The 22348-nt window shown below is 42.6% G+C and overlaps 2 protein-coding genes across 5 annotated transcripts; one reads left to right on the forward strand and one right to left on the reverse strand.

Annotated features, from left to right (window-relative positions):
• Window positions 1-1964: 1964 nt before the first annotated feature.
• On the reverse strand, window positions 1965-8398 carry UNC50 (unc-50 inner nuclear membrane RNA binding protein). 3 transcript variants are annotated; one of them, XM_068138946.1, is made up of 6 exons: window positions 8327-8398; window positions 6890-7173; window positions 5836-5956; window positions 3864-4003; window positions 3687-3788; window positions 1965-2270 (listed from the first exon to the last, which is right to left on the reverse strand). In XM_068138946.1, exons 2-6 carry the CDS (start codon window positions 7167-7169, stop codon window positions 2134-2136), a joined length of 780 nt encoding a protein of 259 aa, XP_067995047.1. In that variant the 5' UTR covers window positions 7170-7173; window positions 8327-8398; the 3' UTR covers window positions 1965-2133. The 3 variants fall into 3 exon arrangements, with proteins under 3 accessions (XP_067995047.1, XP_067995037.1, XP_067995054.1); XM_068138936.1 differs by having other exon boundaries at window positions 8294-8393; XM_068138953.1 differs by lacking the exon at window positions 3687-3788 and having other exon boundaries at window positions 8294-8393.
• Window positions 8399-8458: 60 nt separating this feature from the next.
• COA5 (cytochrome c oxidase assembly factor 5) lies at window positions 8459-21107 on the forward strand. 2 transcript variants are annotated; one of them, XM_068138967.1, is made up of 3 exons: window positions 8459-8659; window positions 9099-9182; window positions 19467-21107. In XM_068138967.1, the coding sequence occupies exons 1-3, from the start codon at window positions 8558-8560 to the stop codon at window positions 19512-19514; spliced, it is 234 nt and encodes a 77-aa protein (XP_067995068.1). In that variant the 5' UTR covers window positions 8459-8557; the 3' UTR covers window positions 19515-21107. The 2 variants fall into 2 exon arrangements, with proteins under 2 accessions (XP_067995068.1, XP_067995075.1); XM_068138974.1 differs by lacking the exon at window positions 19467-21107 and adding an exon at window positions 12574-13109.
• Window positions 21108-22348: the final 1241 nt, after the last annotated feature.

Genomic DNA, 22348 nt, shown 5'->3' on the forward strand with positions numbered 1-22348 from the left:
ACAGAATGTGATCCCAAACTAGCACTTTTTAATTTTAGAGTGTTTCTAAAGCACTGTGTAAGGTTTTGTGCTTTTGCAGGCATCCCAAGCCATCCCATGCATTGATATATTCCTATAGATACATTTGTTTTTTCTTAAGTAAATGATGGCTTAGAAGAATTCAAACATGATTCATGGACCAATAAAAGACCGGACTCTGTTGTATCACTGCTTGTCTAGATGTTTCAAAACCAGTTTTTAAATACCTGGAGTCAGTTTAGAGTAAAGCCCATGTGATACATGATTCCTTGAATAGGTGGGAGTGGGGTTAGTGTTTTGCAACACTGAACAACTTTTTCTTAATCTTCCTCCAGGTATATAATTTCAGTAATCTCAGTTCTTTGTTGGAAATATTTCTCTAGATGAAGTATTGGAGTAACTTGTAGTTTTTCTCCACCTTGAAAAGTATTACTTTAGTCTTGGATGAGGGGAAGAATTAAATCTCTTTAAGTGTTGCCCTCCTGAATTAAATTAACCCTAGACTCTGGATTAATTTCTACTAGGAAGGATGTATTCTGGAAAAGCTTAAGCAAGGAACTAGAGGGGAAAAATGCCCTTACATTTGTGAAAATGATTTAAAGGTGCCAGCATAATGCTGAAAAGCTATTAAAAATGCTGGTGGTTTTCAGGCTAGCATTGATTGCCAATGCAAAAACACACCCCACACAGACCTCATGAAGTAGCATCAGCTTTCTGATCTTAGTGGTCTCTTAAGGGTTTTGCCAATTTCTGCTATAAAGACTTAGCTGCTAGAACTTGAAGTAGCTTAATTTTGAGAATGAAACCTTCTTTCAAGGGGACAAACTTTGATATCTCTAAAGGGAAGGTACACAAGCCCTGAGTCCTTCATTGAGTTCAATGGTATCCTACCACAGGGCACTAAATGAAGTATTTTCATTGTGGAACTGAAGTGTGTGACCACTGGTGTTAGGCTGCAGCTGCCTGCAGGACAAGAGCTCATACTGTTAGCTGGAACAGGAGTGGGTCTTGACTTGAATCAATCCTTTGCCTTCTGTGGATTGAGTGGTTTTGTGCTTTCCTTATTAAAAGGGGAGGGTTGCTCAGTATCTACTGAGATGGGAAGATGATTCTCTTCAAGCCTTAACAGTGGCTGAAATACACAGTACTGTAAGATGCACTGCCAGCATATTTGGTATTTTAAATATAGCTTTTCCTTAGAGATCAAATTCTAGTATTGAAATATTAAGTCTTTAACCAGTTTGCTCTTGCATTGTTTTGACAACTGAATTCTAGGGCTCATTTTTCATACTGAACACTGCTTTGGAAAGCTGTCATTTTTATTTTCCAGAAGGTATTGTTTGTAACAGTCAATTTATATTCCTGTCTTGTGGAGTTTACAGCTGCAGGTATTGTCACAAATCTACCCTTGTAGCCACACTAAACTTGTATTTTCCTTCTATGTTCACACACCTGCCACTCAAAGTGGTAGAGGTGATAATACCCTCTGGACTTCTAAAGAATGGGCTTTAAAATTTGCTGCTATATTTGGAAACCTGATAATGGGTCATGTTAATTGTGCCTTTCATCACTGTTACTTCTGTGTGCCAGAGTCAGCCATATGTATTTGAAGTAGTCATTAAAATAAATCTGTTCCCAAGTTGGTTCATAAAAGGAAGGAATAGATCTCTATCTAGAGAGTTGTTGCTTGACCATCGCAACACTATTAAGGATCTGTACTTTCACACGGTCCCAAGGCAAGCTGTTCCAATATTACCCTTCAGTAAAACTGCTTTTTGGTGTCACTAAAACCCTCATAATGTAGAGTTTATGCCAGTATGTGCAAAATGTCAGTATGCCAGTATGCTAAATAGACTTGTTGCAGTTAAATTTAAGCTACACAGATGTACAAGTAACTTGTTTTTAGGAATGTACTGCAGAAGTATTTGAACAAAATTGCTAACATGTTTACTGTTGTAAATATTTTAATAAAAAGGAGACCAGACTTTTTTTATGCAATTATCTACAATAAAGATAAATTTACAACCATTTACAAAATGTTCTTAACTTTTTCTTTACTGTTAACACAGCTAAGACAAAATCAAAATAAATCATTAGATACATGCAGTCCTGTGTTTATCTCACTCTATATTTATAAAAGGCACAAAGCATCTTGGTGAAGTTCCATCCACATGCTAATGAGATCAAATAGAGCATGATGAGAAGTGCAAACGGATACAAAAGAATAGCAGTGTTCTTCAGAAAGGGCAATGCTGAAACAGAAATGACAAGGAAGCAATTATAAGGCCCTGCTTTTTCACTAAAAGGTAAAATGGCCTTGGGAGGAAGACAGCAAGAAAAAGCAGTACTGCTCTTGCTTGCTGCCTTAGTAGGGCAGATTTGTTGTCTCTGCCCTACTCATCCTACTGTCTTCACAGCTCAGATACTTGAGTTAACTGGTATAGGTAATGCCCTGGGAAACAGTTTTACCTAAAAATACAGCCTTAAGCTCTCCCTATAATTTGTGTCTAATGCAAACATTTTGAAGTATCACAGTATCACTTAGGTTGGAAAGGACCTCGAGGATCATCGAGTCCAACCTATCAACACAGACCCCATGACTAGACCATGGCACCAAGTGCCAAGTCCAATCTCCCCTTGAACGCCTCCAGGGTCGATGACTCAACCACCTCCCTGGGCAACCCATTCCAATGACGAATGACTCGCTCGGTGAAGAACTTCCTCCTCACCTCGAGTCTAAACCTCCCCTGGCGCAGCTTGAGACTGTGTCCCCTTGTTCTGGTGCTGGTTGCCTAGGAGAAGAGGCCAACCCCTTCCCAGCTACAACCACCTTTCAGGTAGTTGTAGAGGGCAATGAGGTCACCCCTGAGCCTCCTCTTCTCCAGGCTAAACAATCCCAGCTCCCTCAGCCTCTCCTCATAGGGCTTGTGCTCAAGGCCTCTCACCAGCCTTGTTGCCCTTCTCTGGACACATTCAAGTGTTTCGATGTCCTTCTTAAACTGAGTGGCCCAGAACTGGACACAGGACTCAAGGTGTGGCCTAACCAAAGCAGAGTACAGGGGCACTATGACCTCCCTGCCCCTGCTGGCCACACTATTCCTAATGCAGGCCAGGATGCTATTTGCCCTCCTGGCCACCTGGGCACACTGTTGGCTCATATTCAGGTGGCTGTCGATCAGCACCCCCAGGTCCCTCTGTGTTTGGGAGCTCTCCAGCCACTCCGACCCCAGCCTGTAGCTCTGCATGGGATTGCCGTGGCTAAAGTGCAGCACCTGGCACTTGGACTTGTTGTATGACATCCCATTGGACTCTGCCCATCTGTCCAGTCAGTTGAGGTCCCTCTGCAGAGCCTTTCTACCCTCTAACTGACTAACATCTGCCCCTAACTTTGTGTCATTGGATTTAGAGGAACACGAAAAACAAATTGTAGTGCTACAGGTCTAATACAAGAAGGGAAGCTGGTACAGTGCAGAATGTGAATTCTTGGGCTTACAATGTTCACCCAGCTGGAAACCAGGATGGGTGAATTTCTAACAAAATATTTTACCAAGAAGAATGAATTCAACACTCAGCTTTACAAAGATTTTAAAGCAAAACTTGCTTTATGAATTAATAGACTACAATATTGCTTTGGCTTTTAGTCAAATGTAAGAGTTAGTGTTACTCACCACTGTATCCTAGGAACGTCACATAGATGTAATAGCCAATTGCAATTAGCCATAATGTGTTCCCAACAAAATACCCAATGACAGAATCGGATATGATGACATCTGAAAGAGACAATGCTCTCATCTGATTTGGTAGAGCATAATTTTGAAGCAGAGAACACAAAATATTCTACTTACAGTTGATGAAAAACAGCTGGATAAAATGCAGAATGACCAGAAGTGGATAGAAAGCATTCAGATGAACATCAAAGGTGTATCCCCACTCCACATCATAGTCCCTGTTCTGCTGCTTCACCAAGTACTTATTAGAAATGAACCTACAGGAAAAGACAGAGAATGTTGTTAATGTGAATCTATAAAGCTGACTGACAAAACATTGGTTTGAGAGAGTAAGCCACATGCAATCCTAACTCTACCCTGACAAGTTTCTGCTACTTCAGAGAAAATATTCCAAGAATGATGCAGACCAGACTATGGGTAAATTTTTTTTCCCTTGCATACAACAGCTAAAATATACTGCTGGCAGTACAGAAACAATTTTAAAACACATCAGTGCTATGATTTAACAATGCAGTTAAAGGTCTCAGGAAGTATCATAGTATCAGTCAGGGTTGGAAGTATGCCGCTTTTGTTTGTACCAGCACTCTTCTGAAGTCATCTTCCAATATGTATATGATCAGAATATCTTGCACAGAGATGGTTTATTTCATCTTTGCAGAAATGGTGCACTGTGAGGACAGGAAGAGGGCAGGCTGGCACTCTTAAAATGAGCCTATGCTTCTTGAATTAAAGTGCCAACAGAACACGCACTGCCTGGTGTTACAGATTATGGAATAAGCCTCAAGACTGTTTTCTACAGCTGAAGTTCTGCTGACACCAGGAAATTTATCCCCTTTAGAAGAGGAATAAGAAGTCAATATATGCCCAGAAAGAATTAGGACACCAGAGTCTGTATGGTAACTTCCTCTGATATACTCTTTGTGCCAAGCGCAGGGTCAGAAAGAGGCAGAGCCTGTCTGCAAGGTGAAGTGAGGCAAAAAGGGGTTTAGACTTGTTTGGAATGGGGCAAGTTTTTGAAAAAAAGAGGTGAGCCTGTGCTGGAGATTGGGACTTGAACCAAACAGGAGCCAGGTCACTAGGTATTAAGGCCTGCAGGAAGCTGACTAAAAGAGAAAAACCAGCAGGTGAAGTCTCCCAAGTTTAGGAGACTGCATCCCAAGTTGCAAAATGCTGGAGGATGGGGTGGGAAGCATCACTATATGCTTATCCTCAAGCACTTTACATTTTGCTGTCTTGGACAGGAGAATAGATCAGACAGAACTTTATCAGCTATAGTACCTCTATGTGCCTCACCTCAACTTTACAATTATGAGTTCCCAAGGTCACTATTTGAAAGGAATCTATCCCTTTTCTGATCAGCATGGGTTTAAGCTGTTGGCTCCCTTACTAAAAAATTTTAAGTGTTCTTGCTGCCTTAGTTTTTTGGTACAGCAAAAATTCCTTCTTTGATGCTCTCCACTTGCCACACCATAGAAACCAGTGACTTCCCATTGGTTCACGGCTCCCTTGCTGATCCAGGACACATCTGGTTATAAACTGACTTTCTACTACCCCTCTCCTACTCAAGTCTCTGGACATTACAGGGTTAAGACTAGCAGCATCTACTATGAAAGCATAAAGTTAATATGCAAGAAATAGAACAAATGCTTATAGTGGAAATAGCTAAAACCTCCAGCAAGAAGCATAGTCCAATTATATATTGCTTTGTGTACACAAAATCATCCATAAGCTTATGTTACTTAAGCTGTTGAACCACAATAAGGAACAATAAATTTTTTTATACAACCAAATTTTCTATTTGGCTACTATTATTTACATTTTTGCTGAAGACACACCAGATGAAGACAGAAAACAAGAGAAAATGTTCATTTTAATACGGACTTTCTGAATATTCCTCTTCTGCAGGAAGTAATTTTTAAAAGTGTTATTTCCCAAAGCAGTATTTTGCATTACCTTAACAGCACAAAACCTGCAGTCAATATTCACTGTAACTTTGCCCCAAACAGAGAAGGAAGTGTCTTGCCAACACCAGAAGACAACCCATATTCCAACAGGAAAACTGAGCGCAGTTTCAGACATCACTACTCACCACATCAGAGTTGCAATCAGAAGGCCAACACCTACACAATCTATGAATACAACCCAAAGCAGCAGCTTTATTGTTTCAAAGAACCCCATGTCCAGCACAAATCCAAATCCTACAGTAGACACTGAAATGAGATTACTCAAGTTAGCTAGGGAAAAGACATCACGAGGTCTTAAATTGAGTATATTGTTATGGAAACTCCAGTTTCCTTACTATTTTTCTCCCTGACATTTTCAAACAGCTCATTTTTTCCACCAAATACTAAGCATAATGCAATTTATTCACAGCATAAACCCTTTCACAGACTAGAGAACATTTATCTGTACTTAGGCTTAAGCCTAGGTTAACTAAGTGTAACTCCTTAAGTTAGGAGGGAGTGACAGAATTGGTTGTTGATTGAACTGGAAATTGTATCACTTCCAACTATCTCTTTAAAATTCACACAAAGCTACAATAAAATATTCTTTGGTTTATAACAGCTTCTTGTTAACTCAAACCATACATGTGGTAACTCTGAAATAAAAGCATGTAACAGGTTTCATATTATTAACAGCAATGTACTATATAACAGAAGAGGAATAGGATTTTACTTATTGCTTTTGCAATTCAGTCTAAAAATTGTATGAGATGGTTTGTTTACACTTAATTCTACAAGATACAATGTGTCACTAGGGCTTTTACTGTAAAAGCAGTATTTTATGTGCAATGTTCAGATAAACCAAATGTTCAGTATTTTTCAACTAAAGCATGCCTGTGTGGCATGGGATTTTATTACTGTCTGTAAGGTTACAGGGAACTAGAGAGTTCAAAATGCAACAGAAAACAAGTTGAAATAGAGGTTAATTCAGGATAACATAGTAACAGTTAGGTGCTCTCTGTTTCAAAATCCTACCTTTAGTTCCAAAAGGTTAGGCCATTTTCTTGCATTCTAATTAAAAAATAATCTATATTAATTGATCTTTTTGTGTGTGTGCACATATGCAATTAGAAAGGCCAGAAATGTTCATTCTTAACTTTTCCTTCCTCTCTTTCTTGCTATCTATTCCATTACACTCACCACAAAGCCAGATACTGAGAAGCACTAAGAAAGCAGGATCATCTCTTGCCCATTGGTCTTTTGTCTGTTTTCTGTAGTGAAAATTCCTATAAACCCTCTGCGGTGAAGTAAAGAGGTAAAGCATCTGCCAAAGAGCAAACTCAAAGTCCATCTGTCGGAAGTGGAAGAGCCTCCGCAGGTACTTGTAGCGTTTTGCACCAGCTGTATGCCTTGCAGCATCTCTGGGGCTCAGCACACCATTGCCCTGGCTCCGAGAATTAACTGAAGTGGTTGGCAGCATTTTGCTAAAGAAAAAATTTGAAAGATTATTTGCTTTTGTATATCATGAACACTAAAAAGAAAAGCACGCAATGCAGGCCACAACTTCACTACTGAAGCTACAAAAAACTATCAACAGAATCACAGAATGCTTTGGATTGGAATGAACCTTTAATGGCCATCTAGTGCCACTCCCTCTGCAGTGACCAGGGACATCTTTGGTTAGATCAGGTCACCCAGAGCCCCATCCAAGCTGACCTTGAATGCTTCCAGAGACGGGGTATCCACCACCTCTCTACTCAACCTTTAAAGCATTTCACCACCATCATTAAAAAAAATAAAAAAAATTATTCCTTTCTCTAATTCTATCCTTTTTTCAGTTTAAGTCCATTACCCGTTGTTCTGCCACAATAGTCCCTGCTAAAAAGACTGTCCTCATCTTTCTTATAGGCCTCCCTTTAAGTACTGGAAGGCCACAGTCAGGTCTCCCCAGAGATTTCTTCAGGCTGAACAACCCCAACTCTCACAACGTTTCCCCATGAGAGGTGCTCCATCCTTCTGATCATCTTCAAGGCTCTCCTCTAGACACACTTGAGCAGGACCATGACCCCAAAGCTAGACACTACTCCAGGTACGGTCTCATCAGAGTGGATTAGCAGGGCAGAATCACACCCCTCGACCTGCTAGCCACACTTCAAATATAAACCATGGCATTCACAGGCAAGTACGCCACTTTGTTGAATGCTGGGAAGACAGCAAGTGGGAAACTAGGCGCATTGGGAAACTACTGCTTCCCGGACTGTCAGGAAGCCCAACTCCCGCCTCTCCTCAGCCCGTGGGGCTGCTTTGCGGTGCCGGGGATGCCAGCTCTCTCCCAGCACCACACCTTAAACCGATTCGAGCCGTTCAGCGACGACGGCCTTCGCAGGAGGCGAAAAGTCGGAGTCCGAAGCCGGAGCCAAGGCACCGACCTCTCCGCTGGCTGTTCAGCCCAGACGAAAACAGTACTGCCCGAAGCGACCCCGCGGCCGCCCCCTCCCCACAGGCAGGAGCCGCCCTCTCAGGGGAACCCGCACCTCAGCGCTGAGCTCCCTCCCCCGCCTTATCAGCAGCGAGGCTGGAGCCAGCGCGCTCTGCACCGCTCACCTCTCAGCGCTCGGTGAGGGGGAGAGGCCTCACCTGCTGCCCCGCCCGCGAGGCGACGCGACCCCCGTCTGACGCACCACCCCTCCCGCGCAGCCTTCTAGCAACGTCCGCAGCGCAGGCGCGCGAGTTTCCTTCCCCCAGCTGCCCCGCCCCTTCCTTCTCCCCGCCGGAAGGGGAGTTAGGGCCCAGGGTGTCAAGATGGCGGCGGCTATTGTTAGTGGTGTTTGAGTAGTCTCTACGAGGCGGAGACCTGGTCTTGCCGCAATGCCCAAGTACTACGAGGATAAGGAGGAGGACGGGCGGGCTTGTGGGGGAGTCAGGGAGGACCTGCGGCAGTGCCTGCTGGAGAGCCCCTGCGTCCTGCAGGTGAGCAGTGCTGCCTCTCTGCAGAAAGCTTCGTAGGCCCTGCCCCCTCCCCCATCCCCGCTTTCCCATGTTAGACTCAATGGGAAGAGTACCACCCCGAGGCCCGCTCTCGGAAGCCGCTGTCTGAGGTGGCCCCAGCGCACCCGCGGCCCCTCCCGGCTTAGGGACGTCTTCTGGCTGGGCAAGCCTGCTGCTGTTAGGACTGGGGGGTGCAGTGCATCTCTGGTTGTGGAGCGGCGTGACCGAGCCTCCTGAAGGAAGAAATGTTATTTCATCCCGTTCAAGCCTGTTGATTCGTGTCGTGCGCACGTTACGAAAACAGCATAAGAAGAAAGATCAAGTCACTTAGCAAGATACCGAGTAAACCTCTGAGATATTTTCTCGTTGATAAGGTGCAGGAATTCATTAAGTCTTTAATCTTTGATTTTTAATCTAACAGGAAAACAAAAGTCCTAAACAATGTTTGATGGAAGGACACTGTAGGAGTTTGCAAATGACATTTTTTGCATGCAAAAGATCAATGGTAAGTCTTTGTGGTGTTTTTTCTGCGTGTGGCCTGGCTGTTTCATGTACTTTTCCCTTGTTTTCTGAAGAAAATCAGTCGAAGTCAGTAAAATTGGCACCACTGAGCAGAACAGGTCTTTGAATTCTATTTAAAATATGGATGTCATACACTGTTCTCATGAAGAAAAAGCTGCAGAGTACAAAAGATGGAAAAGTGTGTAATTAAATTGAATTAGATTCTAAATGCGTCAGATAAACGAGTTACTGAAAAAGGAGTTTTTACCTGTGAGGGCATTGGATGAGATGTATTTGGAGAACATTTAAATAAAAAGGATGTCTCGTTGAAAGAGACTTTCACTATTTAAGCAGGCTTTTGCATTTAAGTTGTGCTGCTGGGGTGGTGTTTGTTTTCTTTTGTTGGGCTTTTTTGAGGATTTGAGTGGATGTTAAATAACAGGTTGTTGGGTTTTTTAAATATATAGTGAGCCATCAAGTGTGATAGTGAGAAGACTATTTTAAAAATGTGATTGAAATTTCCCCTCATTTTGATGGGAGTTCTGTGTCCAGAAATGCCCTGCTTGTGTTACAGTGACACATTAAAAAAGAGTGAAGAAGTGGTAATGGTGGTATCAAAAATTTGTAAGCATGAGTACTGAGAGGCTTATTTTTATTTTTAGCCATTGTAATATGTAATGAAGAATATACAGCTGAAACTGTACCTAAAATTTTTCTTCCATTCTGTGTGTTTACTTACAATGGAATCACAGAATGATTTGGAGTGGAAGAGACCTTAAAGATCATCAAGTTCCAATCTACCTGGGTATCACTGAAAAGAAATTGGTTCCATCCTCCTGACAGCCACCCTTCAGATGCTTGTAGACTTTCATAAGGTCCTCTCTCAGCCTTCTTTTGGTCCCCTCTCAGCCTTCTTTTCTCCACACTAACTGGCCCCAGGTCTCAGTCTTTCCTTGTAAGAGTGATGCTCCAGTCCCCTAATCATCCTCGCAGTCCTTTGTTGAACTCTCTTCTGTAGTTCCCTGTCCCTCTTGAACTGGGGGGCCTGCAGCTGTATGCAGTATTCCAGATGTGGTCTGACTAGGGCTGAATAGAGAAGGAGGACAACTTTCCTTGACCTGCTGGACACAGTCTCATTAATGCACCCAAGTATACTATTTTCCTTGGCCACCAGGGCACATTGCTGTCCCATGAATAACTTACCAGGACTCCAGCCCTGTCAAAGTCTCTCTGGAGTAGTAGCAATTTTTGTACTTCTGCTATATGAGTTGTATTAATCCATTAAACAACAAAGGGTTATTTGGGATAGGAAAAAAAGCTGCATATTTAATGCTGGATTTAATGCATATTTGATGCTGGATATTTGTATGTCCAGATGATGTGCTTGTATATCTGTGTCTAGAATGTTAAAGGAGCTTGATGAAACTTAAGTTTCTGGTGAAGTTTCTTCATTCATGCAGGAAGAGACCTGGCTCTTACATTATTCTGTTTAACCATTCCAAATTCTTAGGCTGAAGAGTGACATTTTTCTTGTCCTGTTAATTGTACATTTCAATAATTTGCTACTTGCTGTAATAGTGAGGCTTAAAGAGTACCTAAAAAACAAGTTGAACAATAAATGCAGATATAACTTACAGTGTGCAGAGGGACCTCGACCGACTGGACAGATGGGCAGAATCCAACGGAATGTCGTTTAACAAGTCCAAATGCCAGGTGCTGCACTTTGGCCATGGCAACCCCATACAGAGCTACAGGCTGGGGTCAGAGTGGCTGGAGAGGTGCCAAACAGAGAGGGACCTGGGGGTGCTGATTGACAGCTGCCTGAATATGAGCCAGCAGTGTGCCCAGGTGGCCAAGAGGGCCAATGGCATCCTGGCCTGCATTAGGAATAGTGTGGCCAGCAGGAGCAGGGAGGTCATTGTGCCCCTGTACTCTGCTTTGGTTAGGCTGCACCTTGAGTGCTGTGTCCAGTTCTGGGCCCCTCAGTTTAGGAAGGACATCGAAACACTTGAACGTGTCCAGAGAAGGGCAACAAGGCTGGTGAGAGGCCTTGAACACAAGCCCTATGAGGAGAGGCTGAGGGAGCTGGGATTGTTTAGCCTGGAGAAGAGGAGGCTCAGGGGTGACCTCATTGCCTTGTACAACTACCTGAAAGGTGGTTGTAGCTGGGAAGGGGTTGGCCTCTTCTCCCAGGCAACCAGCACCAGAACAAGGGGACACAGTCTCAAGCTGCGCCAGGGGAGGTTTAGACTCAAGGTGAGGAGGAAGTTCTTCACCGGGCGAGTCGTTCATCATTGGAATGTGCTGCCCAGGGAGGTGGTGGAGTCACCGTCCCTGGAGGTGTTCAAGAGGGGATTGGATGTGGCACTTGGTGCCATGGTCTAGTCATGGGATCTGTGTTGCTAGGTTGGACTCAATGATCCTCGAGGTCTCTTCCAACCTTAGTTATACTGTGATACTGTGTGTTGAAATCATTAGGAGTTCTGCCTAGGTGCTCTTCACTTTTTAAGAAAACACAGTATTTATCAGAGGGGTAAACTTTAGAACGCTTAAAGTAGGAGCAGGGTCTAAAGTTGAAGCTGCTTGGTTATTGGGCAAGCTGTGTCACTGTGTAGTTCACATCATTACACATTTTTGTGCAGTTCTGAATTCTGAACGAAGGTTAGCTAAAAGAGATAAAGAGATACCACCTCAATCTAATAGCTGAATATGATAACTTGCAGTTTGTAACAGCCATCTAAATTCAGAAGAATTCTGAATTTTCACAGGATCAAAGTACATTTTTCATCTGTACTGGAAAAGAACTTGCAATATAGCTTCTCTAAATGCTGGTTTTATTTTAGCTTCATAGTATTTTTTTGCCTTGCATTCAGTGCTTTTTTGTAACTTCCAAGAATAAACCAGCAGATTGTAAAAGCTGAATATTATTTCAGGTTTTACTGTTTTTTGTTTACCAAAACTTATTGGATTTATACTATCTATGTCCTCACTGACATTTGCAGTGACTCCCACATCAACCCAATCTGAATTTTCCTCCTTCATCTTACCAGTTAACTATGGAAAAATAGATCTAAGTAGATTTACGCTACCTTATTTTCATGTGGTTTTTGCCATCCCACTATTGCTGTTCTGTCATTTTAGTTGTTACATTGTTTATTTCAGAATGCAGAAAATTCTTATCACATAATTTAACTTTTGTGTGAAATTTAAGATAAGGCAGCATTTTGTTTGAAGAATTCTATAGCTTGTTTGCTACATTGATAATTTTCTTTACAGTGTCTTCTCCTTTATTCTGTGCTTTCTTCTAAAGTTATGGAGTGCTGAGATAGCACAAACACTATAAAGTATTTATTTTGCAAAATGTATGATTTTAATATATTTGCTTTAATTTTCAGTTGGATGCCAGGGCAAGATTCAGAGGAAGGAAGGGATACTGAAATCCTTGTGAAGAGACCCAGACATGGGAAATTGGGGTCCATCGTTTCATTTTAAGGAAAGCAGGGAAGATTGTATCTGCTGCATCCTGCCATGCAGTATTTTTGTGGAAATTATCTGCTCCTGAGTATTCCAATAGACTGATCTGGACCCATATTTAGATGTTAAAAAGAAAGCAAGGCTAAACCTGCAATGTCTGGTCAAAATGGGTACTTGTCATGCATTGGTAATAAAATGTAGACTTCAGAATAAGATGCAGAAGTGATTATTCTGTTTTGAAGTGAAGTTGTCTTTTGTGATTTTACTAATTCTGATGATATTTTACCACTATAAGTTATAGGAGATCTGGAGGTGGGAGTTCCCTTGACCAGTATCCAAGAGGATACCTCAGGATAGAGCTGTTTGTGGAAATGACAAGTTCACCGAGGTTGTGAAATGTATGTACAAGCTGCTTCCTCCCCAGAAGGTTTGTTCCCCAATAAACCTGCACCAATAAGACGGAGTGGTGATGTTTTCATAGTCCCACATCTACAAGGATGGTATTAATTTTCTCTTACAACAGATTCTTTTTTAATGTGATGATTGGTGTACATATTCATTCTTGCTGGACAACGAGATTAAATTCTATGTCTCATCTTTCTGTAATCTGTCTCCCCCTTGCATTGGTGTAAGTCCAGAGAACTGCAACATTATTCTAGTCAATGACTTCAAAGTTACTATGCCAGGATATAGTTAACTGCATTTCTTTGGATTAGTGAGGAAGGTGTTCCTCAGGCCTGTGGCTGCTGTTACTGTGTTCTAGAAGTATTTGCAACAGTCTTTAAGCTTCCCTTGAGGTAACCTGAATGATCTTCTCCATTATTGTCCAAGCAAGTGTATAAATATGAATCCAAACATACATACAAACAAGATGAACGTCTGGACTTTACTGTATTTATAGGAAGTCACATTCCACAAACTGACTTTGAGAGCAGTTTTCTTGTTTTTACTTTGTCACTTTCTGAATTCTTCAGTTCACTTTTATGGGTGTAAAATGTTCAAATTGCCATTCACATTAATTTGAAGTCTAACAGTTTCTATTACACACTTCTTAAAACTTGCTTTTAAGAACATTATTTTGCTTTCCTTTGATAAGGATGACTGTACATCTGTCTGTGGCTTGACAGTGTACTTGGAGACAATTATATCAATTAGTCTCTCCCCACACTGATAAAGAAGCGGGGTTTGTGGGGTTAAAAAGCATTAAATAGTGCTTAAACCATGAACGCAGTGAGTATTTCTAGGTTCTGTTTAAGAATTTGTGTCTGCTGTCCCCAAAGGATCAGTGCTGGGCCCCATCCTCTTTAATATCTTCGTTGATGATCTGGGTGAGGGAAATAAGTCAGTTAGTAGCAAATTTGCAGAAGACACCAAGTTGGGAGCAGATGTTAATCTGTTAAGAGGGCAGAAGGGCTCTGCAGAGAGACCTTGACCAACTGGACAGATGGGTGGAGTCCAAGATGATGGCATTCAACAAATCCAAGTGCTGGGTGCTGCACTTTGGCCACAACAACCCCATGCAGAGTTACAGGCTGGGGTCAGAGTGGCTGGAGAGCTGCCAAACAGAAAGGGACCTGGGGGTGCTGATTGACAGCTGCCTAAACATGAGCCAGCAGTGTGCCCAGGTGGCCAAGAAGGCCAATGGCATCCTGGCCTGCATTTGGAATAGTGTGGCCAGCAGGAGCAGGGAAGTCCTTGTGCCCCTGTACTCTGCACTGCTTAGGCCACACTGTACTGTGTCCAGTTCTGGGCCGCTCAGTTTAAGAAGGACATTGAGGCACTTGAACATGTCCAGAGAAGGGCAACAAGGAGGGGAGAGGCCTTGAGCATAAGCCCTACGAGGAGAGGCTGAGGGAGCTGGGATTGTTTAGCCTGGAGAAGAGGAGGCTCAGGGGAGACCTTAATGCTGTCTACAACTACCTGAAGGGAGGTTGTAGACAGGCAGAGGTTGGTCTCTTCTCCCAGGTAACCAGCACCAGAACAAGAGGATGCAGTCTCAAGCTGCACCAGGGGAAGTTTAGGCTCGAGGTGAGGAGAAAGTCTTCACTGAGAGAGTCGTTTGCCATTGGAATGGGCTGCCCAGGGACGTGGTGGAGTCACCGTCCCTGGAGGTGTTCAAGAGGGTGTTGGACATGGCACTTGGTGCCATGGTTTAGTCATGAGGTCTGTGGTGACAGGTTGGACTTGATGATCACAGTATAACTAAGGTTGGAAGAGACCTCGAGGATCATTGAGTCCAACCTATCAACAGCTTAGCCAGCAGCTTGCTGTGGGGGACAGTGTCAAAGGCCTTGCTGAAGTCCAGGTAGACCACATCCACAGGCCTCCCCACGTCCACCAGACGGGTCACCTGATCATAGAAGGAGATCAGGTTGGAGAGGCAGGACCTGCCCTTCCTAAATCCATGTTGGCTGGATCTGAGCCCTTGGCCATCCTTCAGGTGCGCAGTTATTGCCGCCAGGATAATCTGCTCCATCACTTTCTGTGGCACTGAGGTCAGGCTGACTGGCCTGGAGTTTCCAGGTTCCTCCATCTGACCTTTCTTATGGATAGGGACCACATTGGCCAGTTTCCAGTCACCTGGGACCTCTCCAGTGAGCCAGGACTGGAGGAAAATGATGGAGAGCGGCTTGGCCAGCTCATCTGCCAGCTCTCTCAGCACCCTAGGATGGATCCCATCCAGTCCCCATGGACTTGTGAGTGTCCAAGTGGCTCAGCAGGTCCCGAACTAATTCCTCATGGATTTCCAGGGCATTACACTGCTCCCTGACCCCATTGTCCAGCTCAGAAGGCCACTCGTCCTGAACTCCTCTTGCCTTGCTGTTAAAAATTGAGGCAAAGAAGGTGTTCAGGACCTCAGCCTTTTCCTCGTCTTCAGTCACCGTGTTCCCCTCCAGGTCCAATAAGGAGTGCAGGTTCTTCCTGCCCTTTTTCTTATTGTTAATATATTTGTAAAAATGTTTTTTATTGTCTTTGACAGCGTGGCCAGCTTCAGTTCCAGCTGGGCCTTTGCCTCCCTAATTTTATTCCTACATAATCTAACAACTTCCTTGAACATACCTCGAGAAGCCTTCCCCTCCTTCCAAAGGTGATACAGCCTCTTTTTCCCCCTTAAATCCTCCAGGAGCTGCTTGCTCATCCAGGCCGGTCACCTTCCCCACCAGCTCGCCTTTTGGCACATGGGAACTGCCAGTTCCTGTGCCTTCAAGAGCTCTTGTTTGAAGTAGGTCCAACCCTCCTGGACCCCTCGGTTCATGAGGGTTGGTACCCAGGGGACTTTACAAATAAGTTTCTTAAACAGGCTGAAGTTCGCCCTCCGGAAGTCCAAGGTGAAGGTTCTGTTGGTGCTCCTCCCTATCTCCCTGCATATTGAAAACTTCACTATCTCGTGGTCACATGAGATCTTTGAGGTCTCTTCCAACCTTGGTGATTCTGTGATTTCTTTCCTTCAGTGTCTACCTCCTTCCTTGCCTTTTGAAGCCCTGAAGAAGTAGATGGTAGTGTAACTCTTACATGTGTAAAGTCAGGTTCAGACAAGCTGTTTAGAAATAAGATTAGGAAATAATGAGAGGGGAGAGTCATAGTAACTGGTCTCTTCTCCCAGGCAGCCAGTACCAGAACAAGAGGACACAGTCTCAGGCTGTGCCAGGGGAGGTTTAGGTTGGATGTTAGGAAGACGTTCAATACAGAGAGAGTGATTGCCCATTGGAATGGGCTGCCCGGGGAGGTGGTGGAGTCGCCGTCATTGGAAGTTTTCAGGAGGAGACTTGATGGGGTGCTTGGTGCCATGGGTTAGTTGTTTGGTTGGGTTGGATTGGTTGATGGGTTGGACGCGATGATCTTGAAGGTCTCTTCCAACCTGGTCTGGTCTATTCTATTCTACTCTATTCTATTCTTGGCTAAAGCTTACAGCAATGTGACTGATTTACATTTAGTCTGGACAGATGCATGTGACACTTCGTAAAACTGATAATTTCACTGTAGGGGTGCATGTTGATGATTTGATTCTATCTTAAGCAACTGCTCTGCGATCAAAGTATGTTTGTTTTCCTTGTATGTGTAGGATTTTATTTTTGCAATCAACACTGATTTCAAATTTTCTTGTCTTCATGTTCTGTTGACCATGTGAAAGCTAGTTCATTTGCTGAAGTGCTCTAAACATTAACAAAATTCAGAAAGGAGTAAAAATAAATGTAAAGCCACTTGAAAGGCAGTTGTTGGCTTGAAGAGTGAGACTGGTACATGGTTTTGGTAGTCAGGGACTCTCATGAGGTCTCCCTTGCCACAGTAGGACAGTAGGCTTGATTGTTCAGATGATCTTCCCTTTCTCGTCCAGTATCACTGAGCCTCTCCTAATGGTGCTGCAGCAATTCCTTTTGGAAAGGAGTAGACAGATAACCAGTTACAGTTATTTTTAGTAGTTGCCTTGATACAGCAGAGATCAAAGATTAGAATTCAATGTAGTGTTTGCCATTAGACATTTGAGGATTTAGTAATTCTAATTTAACAATGCATGTGTTACTTGATCTAACAGAATCTTGGTGTCCAAACTTCCAAATTATTTTAGTGAACCATTTTAGGACAGTATAAAGATACATAAAATACATACCGAAATACTGAGTTGCTTGAGAGGTTATCATTGTTCAATTCCAGTACTATCTGACATATGCTGTCTAAAAATTACACATTACATAATTGCCTTGGGACTTTGAGCACTGTCCTACTTGAGAGCTATTGATGGGTCTTGTGTGAAAAATAATTTGTTGTGTTAATGGAAAGCCCTACAAATTTGCATATGTGATTCCAGCTTTTTTCCTGATATATAAAATGTTTTTATTTGGATATATTTTTAAGCTCATGTCTTGAGCTACACCACTGGCTTTTATTAAAAAGTACTTACTTCTAGTCTGTGGTAGATTTTGTGAGATTGAAGTGCTGGAGTGGGTCCAGAGGAGGGTCACAAAGATGATCACAGGGCTGGAGGACATTTCCTGTGGGGACAGGCTGTGAGAGTTCGGGCTGTTCAGCCTGGAGAAAAGAAGGCTCTGGGGAGACCTTATAGCAGCATTCCAGTACCTGAAGGGGGCCTGAGGAAAGATGGAAAGGGACTTTTTAATTGTAGTGATAGGATGAGAGGGAATGGATTGAAGCTTAAAGAGGGCAGATTTAGACTGGATATTAGGAAGATTTTTTTTAATTTACAGTAAGGGCGGTGAGACTTGTAAGAGGTTGCCCAGGGAGGTTGTGGGATGCCCCTTCCCTGGAGATGTTCAAGGCCAGGCTGGATGAGGCCATGGGCAGTCTGGTCTAGTGAAAGGTGTTCCTGCCCATGGCAGGGAGATTGGACCTAGATGATCTTCAAGGTCCCTTCCAACCTAAACCATTCTATGAATCTATGAACATGTAATCTATTTGAATCTGTGAAATGGAACTGCTGAGGACAAAAGGGTGAAATGGCAATAAAAAGCATATGGTGGTTTTAGAATCACAAGTATATGTAATGCCAATAATTTATGTTGAATAAGTACAGGGTACAGTGTGCAAAACCCTTTAACTTCACAAATTTCTCCCATTAGTCTTACATGGTGGCAGAGTCAAAGGGTGCTGAATGCTGTAGAGATTCTCATTAGTCTGTGGCTCTGTCAGTATTGGGACCTGTCTGTTACCATATCTAGTATCACTTATTAATGTGTTCTCACTCTGTGGCCTAATTCTGCAAACATGTGAGAAAAAGGGTTTGGCCTTTAACTGGTATGCATCTTTAAAAAAAGCAAACAGCATTTTGGAAGCTTTTCTACCTCCAAAATGTGTGCATTTGTATTACAGAGAGCTTCATTATTCACTGGTTGGCATAAGAAATTGGTTGTATATTCTCTCATCACTTTTAAGTTCCCAGGAAATAGCAGGTTGGATAATAGTTGGTTTTTGTGTTTTTTTCCCCAAGTAAACTTTTAAAACATCTAGACTGACACTTTCTGCTCTTAGGAAGAGCACTAAGTGAAATAATCTAAAAATGCAGCTGCAGAAAGCAGGTGGTAAGCAGTATCTATTGTTTTAAGCCTTTGATTGGAAAACAACTGTAGCAGCTTTGTTGACATGATGAATTTCACAAGTACCCATGCTACCTTAGCACTTGATACGAGGTAATTTAGAACATTTGTATTTATTCTTGTTTGGGAGAGCAATTTCTCCCACCACGGGCAGAAAATAATGACTCAGACAAACGGGTTGCAAAAGTGATGGAAAGTTTAAATGGGAAACCAATAAAAACGACAGTGAAAGACTTACAGAGAACCATAAGCACCATGACAAAGAGAGAGAATTTCCAAAACATACCCAAGAACGTTCCATTCCCCACCTGGGGGTACACCCAAAACCCCCAGGGCTCTTTCTCCCCTCCCCCCCAACCCAGCCTTGGTCCTGGGCAGGCCCAAGGGAGGCAGCTCACGCCATTTTACCTAGGCAGCAGCAGGGGCGAAAGAGGAAGTAGGGACCCCGTGTGGATGTTTTATAGAGGAGCAGAGGATTGTGGGTGAAATACCTGGTTTGCTGTGACCACCCAGTGGGCTGGACCCTTTTGGGACCTCCCAGCTGTGGTCTGTGCAGTGGCATCCGGGCCGGCACCCAGCCTAAACCACCACAATTCTAAATATGTATTTCACAGTCTAAAGCTGAAGAGCATGACAGAGTTTAATTTCCATTATGAACTGTAGTTAACAGAATAGTAACCAGAAACCTTAAGGTCTTTTCTCTTTTTTCTTTTTTTTCAAATGTGCATGCTGAATTATTTGTCTCTGGCTTGGTTTTGCTGCAGGTATCTTCAGAAAATTATGAACTACTTGTTTCTCTAACAACTCTCTGAAGGAAGAAAATTCTATAAACAGAGCAGCTTCTGGAAGTGGACTGTGCTTTATTTTCAGGATTTACATTAGGCTGATTAATCATACCCTTAAACATTAAAAGGAGAAGAAGCAACAAACTTAAGTGTTTTAATATCTGCTTCATGATGTCAACAGCAGGTGATACATTTCAAATAATAATGTATTTTTATAGATAAACATTGAAATTATTTTTCCATCAAACTGATATTTTTTTGTCTGGGTGAAAGCTCTTATGTACCATATTCTTTCTTTCTGTATAGATACTAATGGACTGAAGTGTAATGGAAGGGACTAATTTTTTAAGACTTTTAGCAACAGAGGGAATTATACAAGTGAATCTCTGTGGCTTGAAACAAAGTATCCAAACCTGTTTTGTAGTATTGCTACAATTACTGTAAAAGAAGCTAGAGAAAAAATAGCAAATACAGAAATTGGCTTGTAATTCATAAATTCAAAGTATAAACTGTGCTACTGTAGGATTGTATTTTCTTTCCTCATTATCATGAAGGATAAAGAATACAGAATTTTTCTGTCACATTTTGTCAGGAAATTTTAAGGCTTTTTTTGTTGGGGGAAGTTTTGAAGTCTTTCTGGTACACAGGTGACAGGTCTAATATTTGTTAGTGCTCATCTCAGGCTTTTGATTCTGTATCAGCCATACCTCTCTAATGTCTATAGCAGGATGGGTTTCTGGAAATCTGAGTGGGAAGAAGTGTTGCTGGTCATTGAATCACTGGCATGCTGAGGAAGATGAGGATAAATGGTATGCTGATGGGATTGATTATCAGATGTGTAAAAGTTTTCATTGCTCAGTGTAAAGGCAGAAAGTATATTAAGTCAGGTGAGACTGGACATGCAGTTAAATGTCCCTTCCTGCTTTATATTAGCAGGTAAAAGAGTTTAACACCCTTCATCTAGTCTGACCTCCTGTAAAGGTTCTGGTTTTACACTAGAGAAATGCATTGGCTCTCAAAAAGGGCATAAACTGTAACCTACGTCTTCTTTCAGTTGTATATTTCAATACCTAGTAATCCCTCTTTTAAAAGTGGATGTTTGACTTGTGATTAGAATGTGACTTCAGCTTCCACTTACAGGAGAAGGAGGGGATAGCTCCACAAAAGGGGTCAGTAGTATCTTATTTTTCCCTGATGGGAATGTATTTAAAACTGGCGGGGGGAGGGGGTTGGGGTGAGGGAAGTGTACTCAATATTTTTTTATTAAATGCCTGGATTCACTTCCTAAAGTCTTGTGTTGTGCCTGTCTTCCTTAGTCCCTTCACAAATTGATAATCATCTTTTAAGAAAGAGATAAACACTTGTTTAGTGATCTACATATGGGTTAAATCCCCTCTTTCTCTGTATGTTGTTGATTGTGCTTCCAAAATTCATGTCTCATTTTGTCACAGGGTTAAGTTGGGATCTCATGTTCAATTCCTTATCTGTTATGACCCTGATGGCCGTTCCAGTGTTAGTAAGGTTTTCAGTCTGCTGTTTTCCCAGTGTTCAAGGTACGGCTTTGTATTCTTTTCCTTGATGTATAAGCCAAGATGTGGCTATTAAAAAATTGTTGAACAATATGGTTTGTCAGCTATTCCAGAACTATTATGTGATGGCCCAGTTCTGTTTTTCACCATAGTGCCAACTTTTGTGTTGCCCACAAATACATGCTTCCCCATCTTTAAGGAAAATGTTGAATAGTCTTAAACCTGGTAATGGTCCCACAGCAGCTCTCCAAGTACTTCAACTCAAATTGTCCCCTCTGACAATTAGGTTTTGAAATTTTTTACTTACATTTATGAGATGTAGAAAACATAGAATACAAAAATTATTATATAAATTAAAAACCTGCCTGCCCTATCCATTCCTACCCTGCTGGCTTTTTTCTCTCTCTCTCTTTTTTTTTTTTTCTTTTTTCCCCAGGGTAACTAGTACTGCTCTGTATGAACATAGTGGTTCTGCACATCCTCCTTCAACACTGGCGCAACATAAGTGCCCTTCTGGTCCAGTCAGTTTTAGTGCTGTTTTGATTAACTAACTGAACATCAGTAGTAAACACCTTTCTTTCAGGATCCTTGGTGGGGAGTTGTCCAAGCCCACTGTTTTTCAAAGTTTGTATTATGATTGATGATGAAAATTGTCATCAGCTACAAATACACTACAATGTTATGTGCTTTTTAATGCTGTCGGGCTCTGTATTAAAATTGAAAGGTGCTGGTGACAGAGCCTGCTTGCCTTCTAGTCTGTTCTGGCCAAGTATATTTAATATATTTGGGAGAGCATATCTTTAAGCTTGCAGAATAGAATAGAATAAACCAGGTTGGAAGAGACCTTCAAGATCATGTCCGACCTATTATCCAACCCACCTAATCAACTAAACCAACCAAGCACCCTATCAAGTCTCCTGAACACCTCCAATGATGGTAACTCCACCACCTCCCCAGGCAGCCCATTCCAATGGGCAATCACTCTCTCTGTGTAGAATTTCTTCCTAACCTCCAGCCTAAACCTCCCCTGGCACAGCTTGAGACTGTGTCCTCTTGTTCTGGTGCTGGTTGCCTGGCAGAAGAGACCAACCTCTGCCTGTCTACAACCTCCCTGGATGTAGTTGTAGACAGTAATGTCTCCCCTGAGCCTTCTCCTCTCCAGGCTAAGCATCCCGAGCTCCCTCAGCCTCTCCCCATAGGGCTTGTGTTCCAAGCCCCTCACCAACCTTGTTGCCCTCCTCTGGACATGCTCCAGCAAGTCAACCTCCTTCCTAAACTGAGGGGTCCAGAACTGGACACAGCACTCAAGGTGTGGCCTAACCAGTGCAGTGT

The sequence above is a fragment of the Melanerpes formicivorus genome, unplaced genomic scaffold (assembly GCF_026170545.1).
Source record: "Melanerpes formicivorus ecotype bairdi unplaced genomic scaffold, bMelFor1.0.p_v2 SCAF_1, whole genome shotgun sequence".
Classification (NCBI taxonomy): Eukaryota; Metazoa; Chordata; class Aves; order Piciformes; family Picidae; genus Melanerpes; species Melanerpes formicivorus.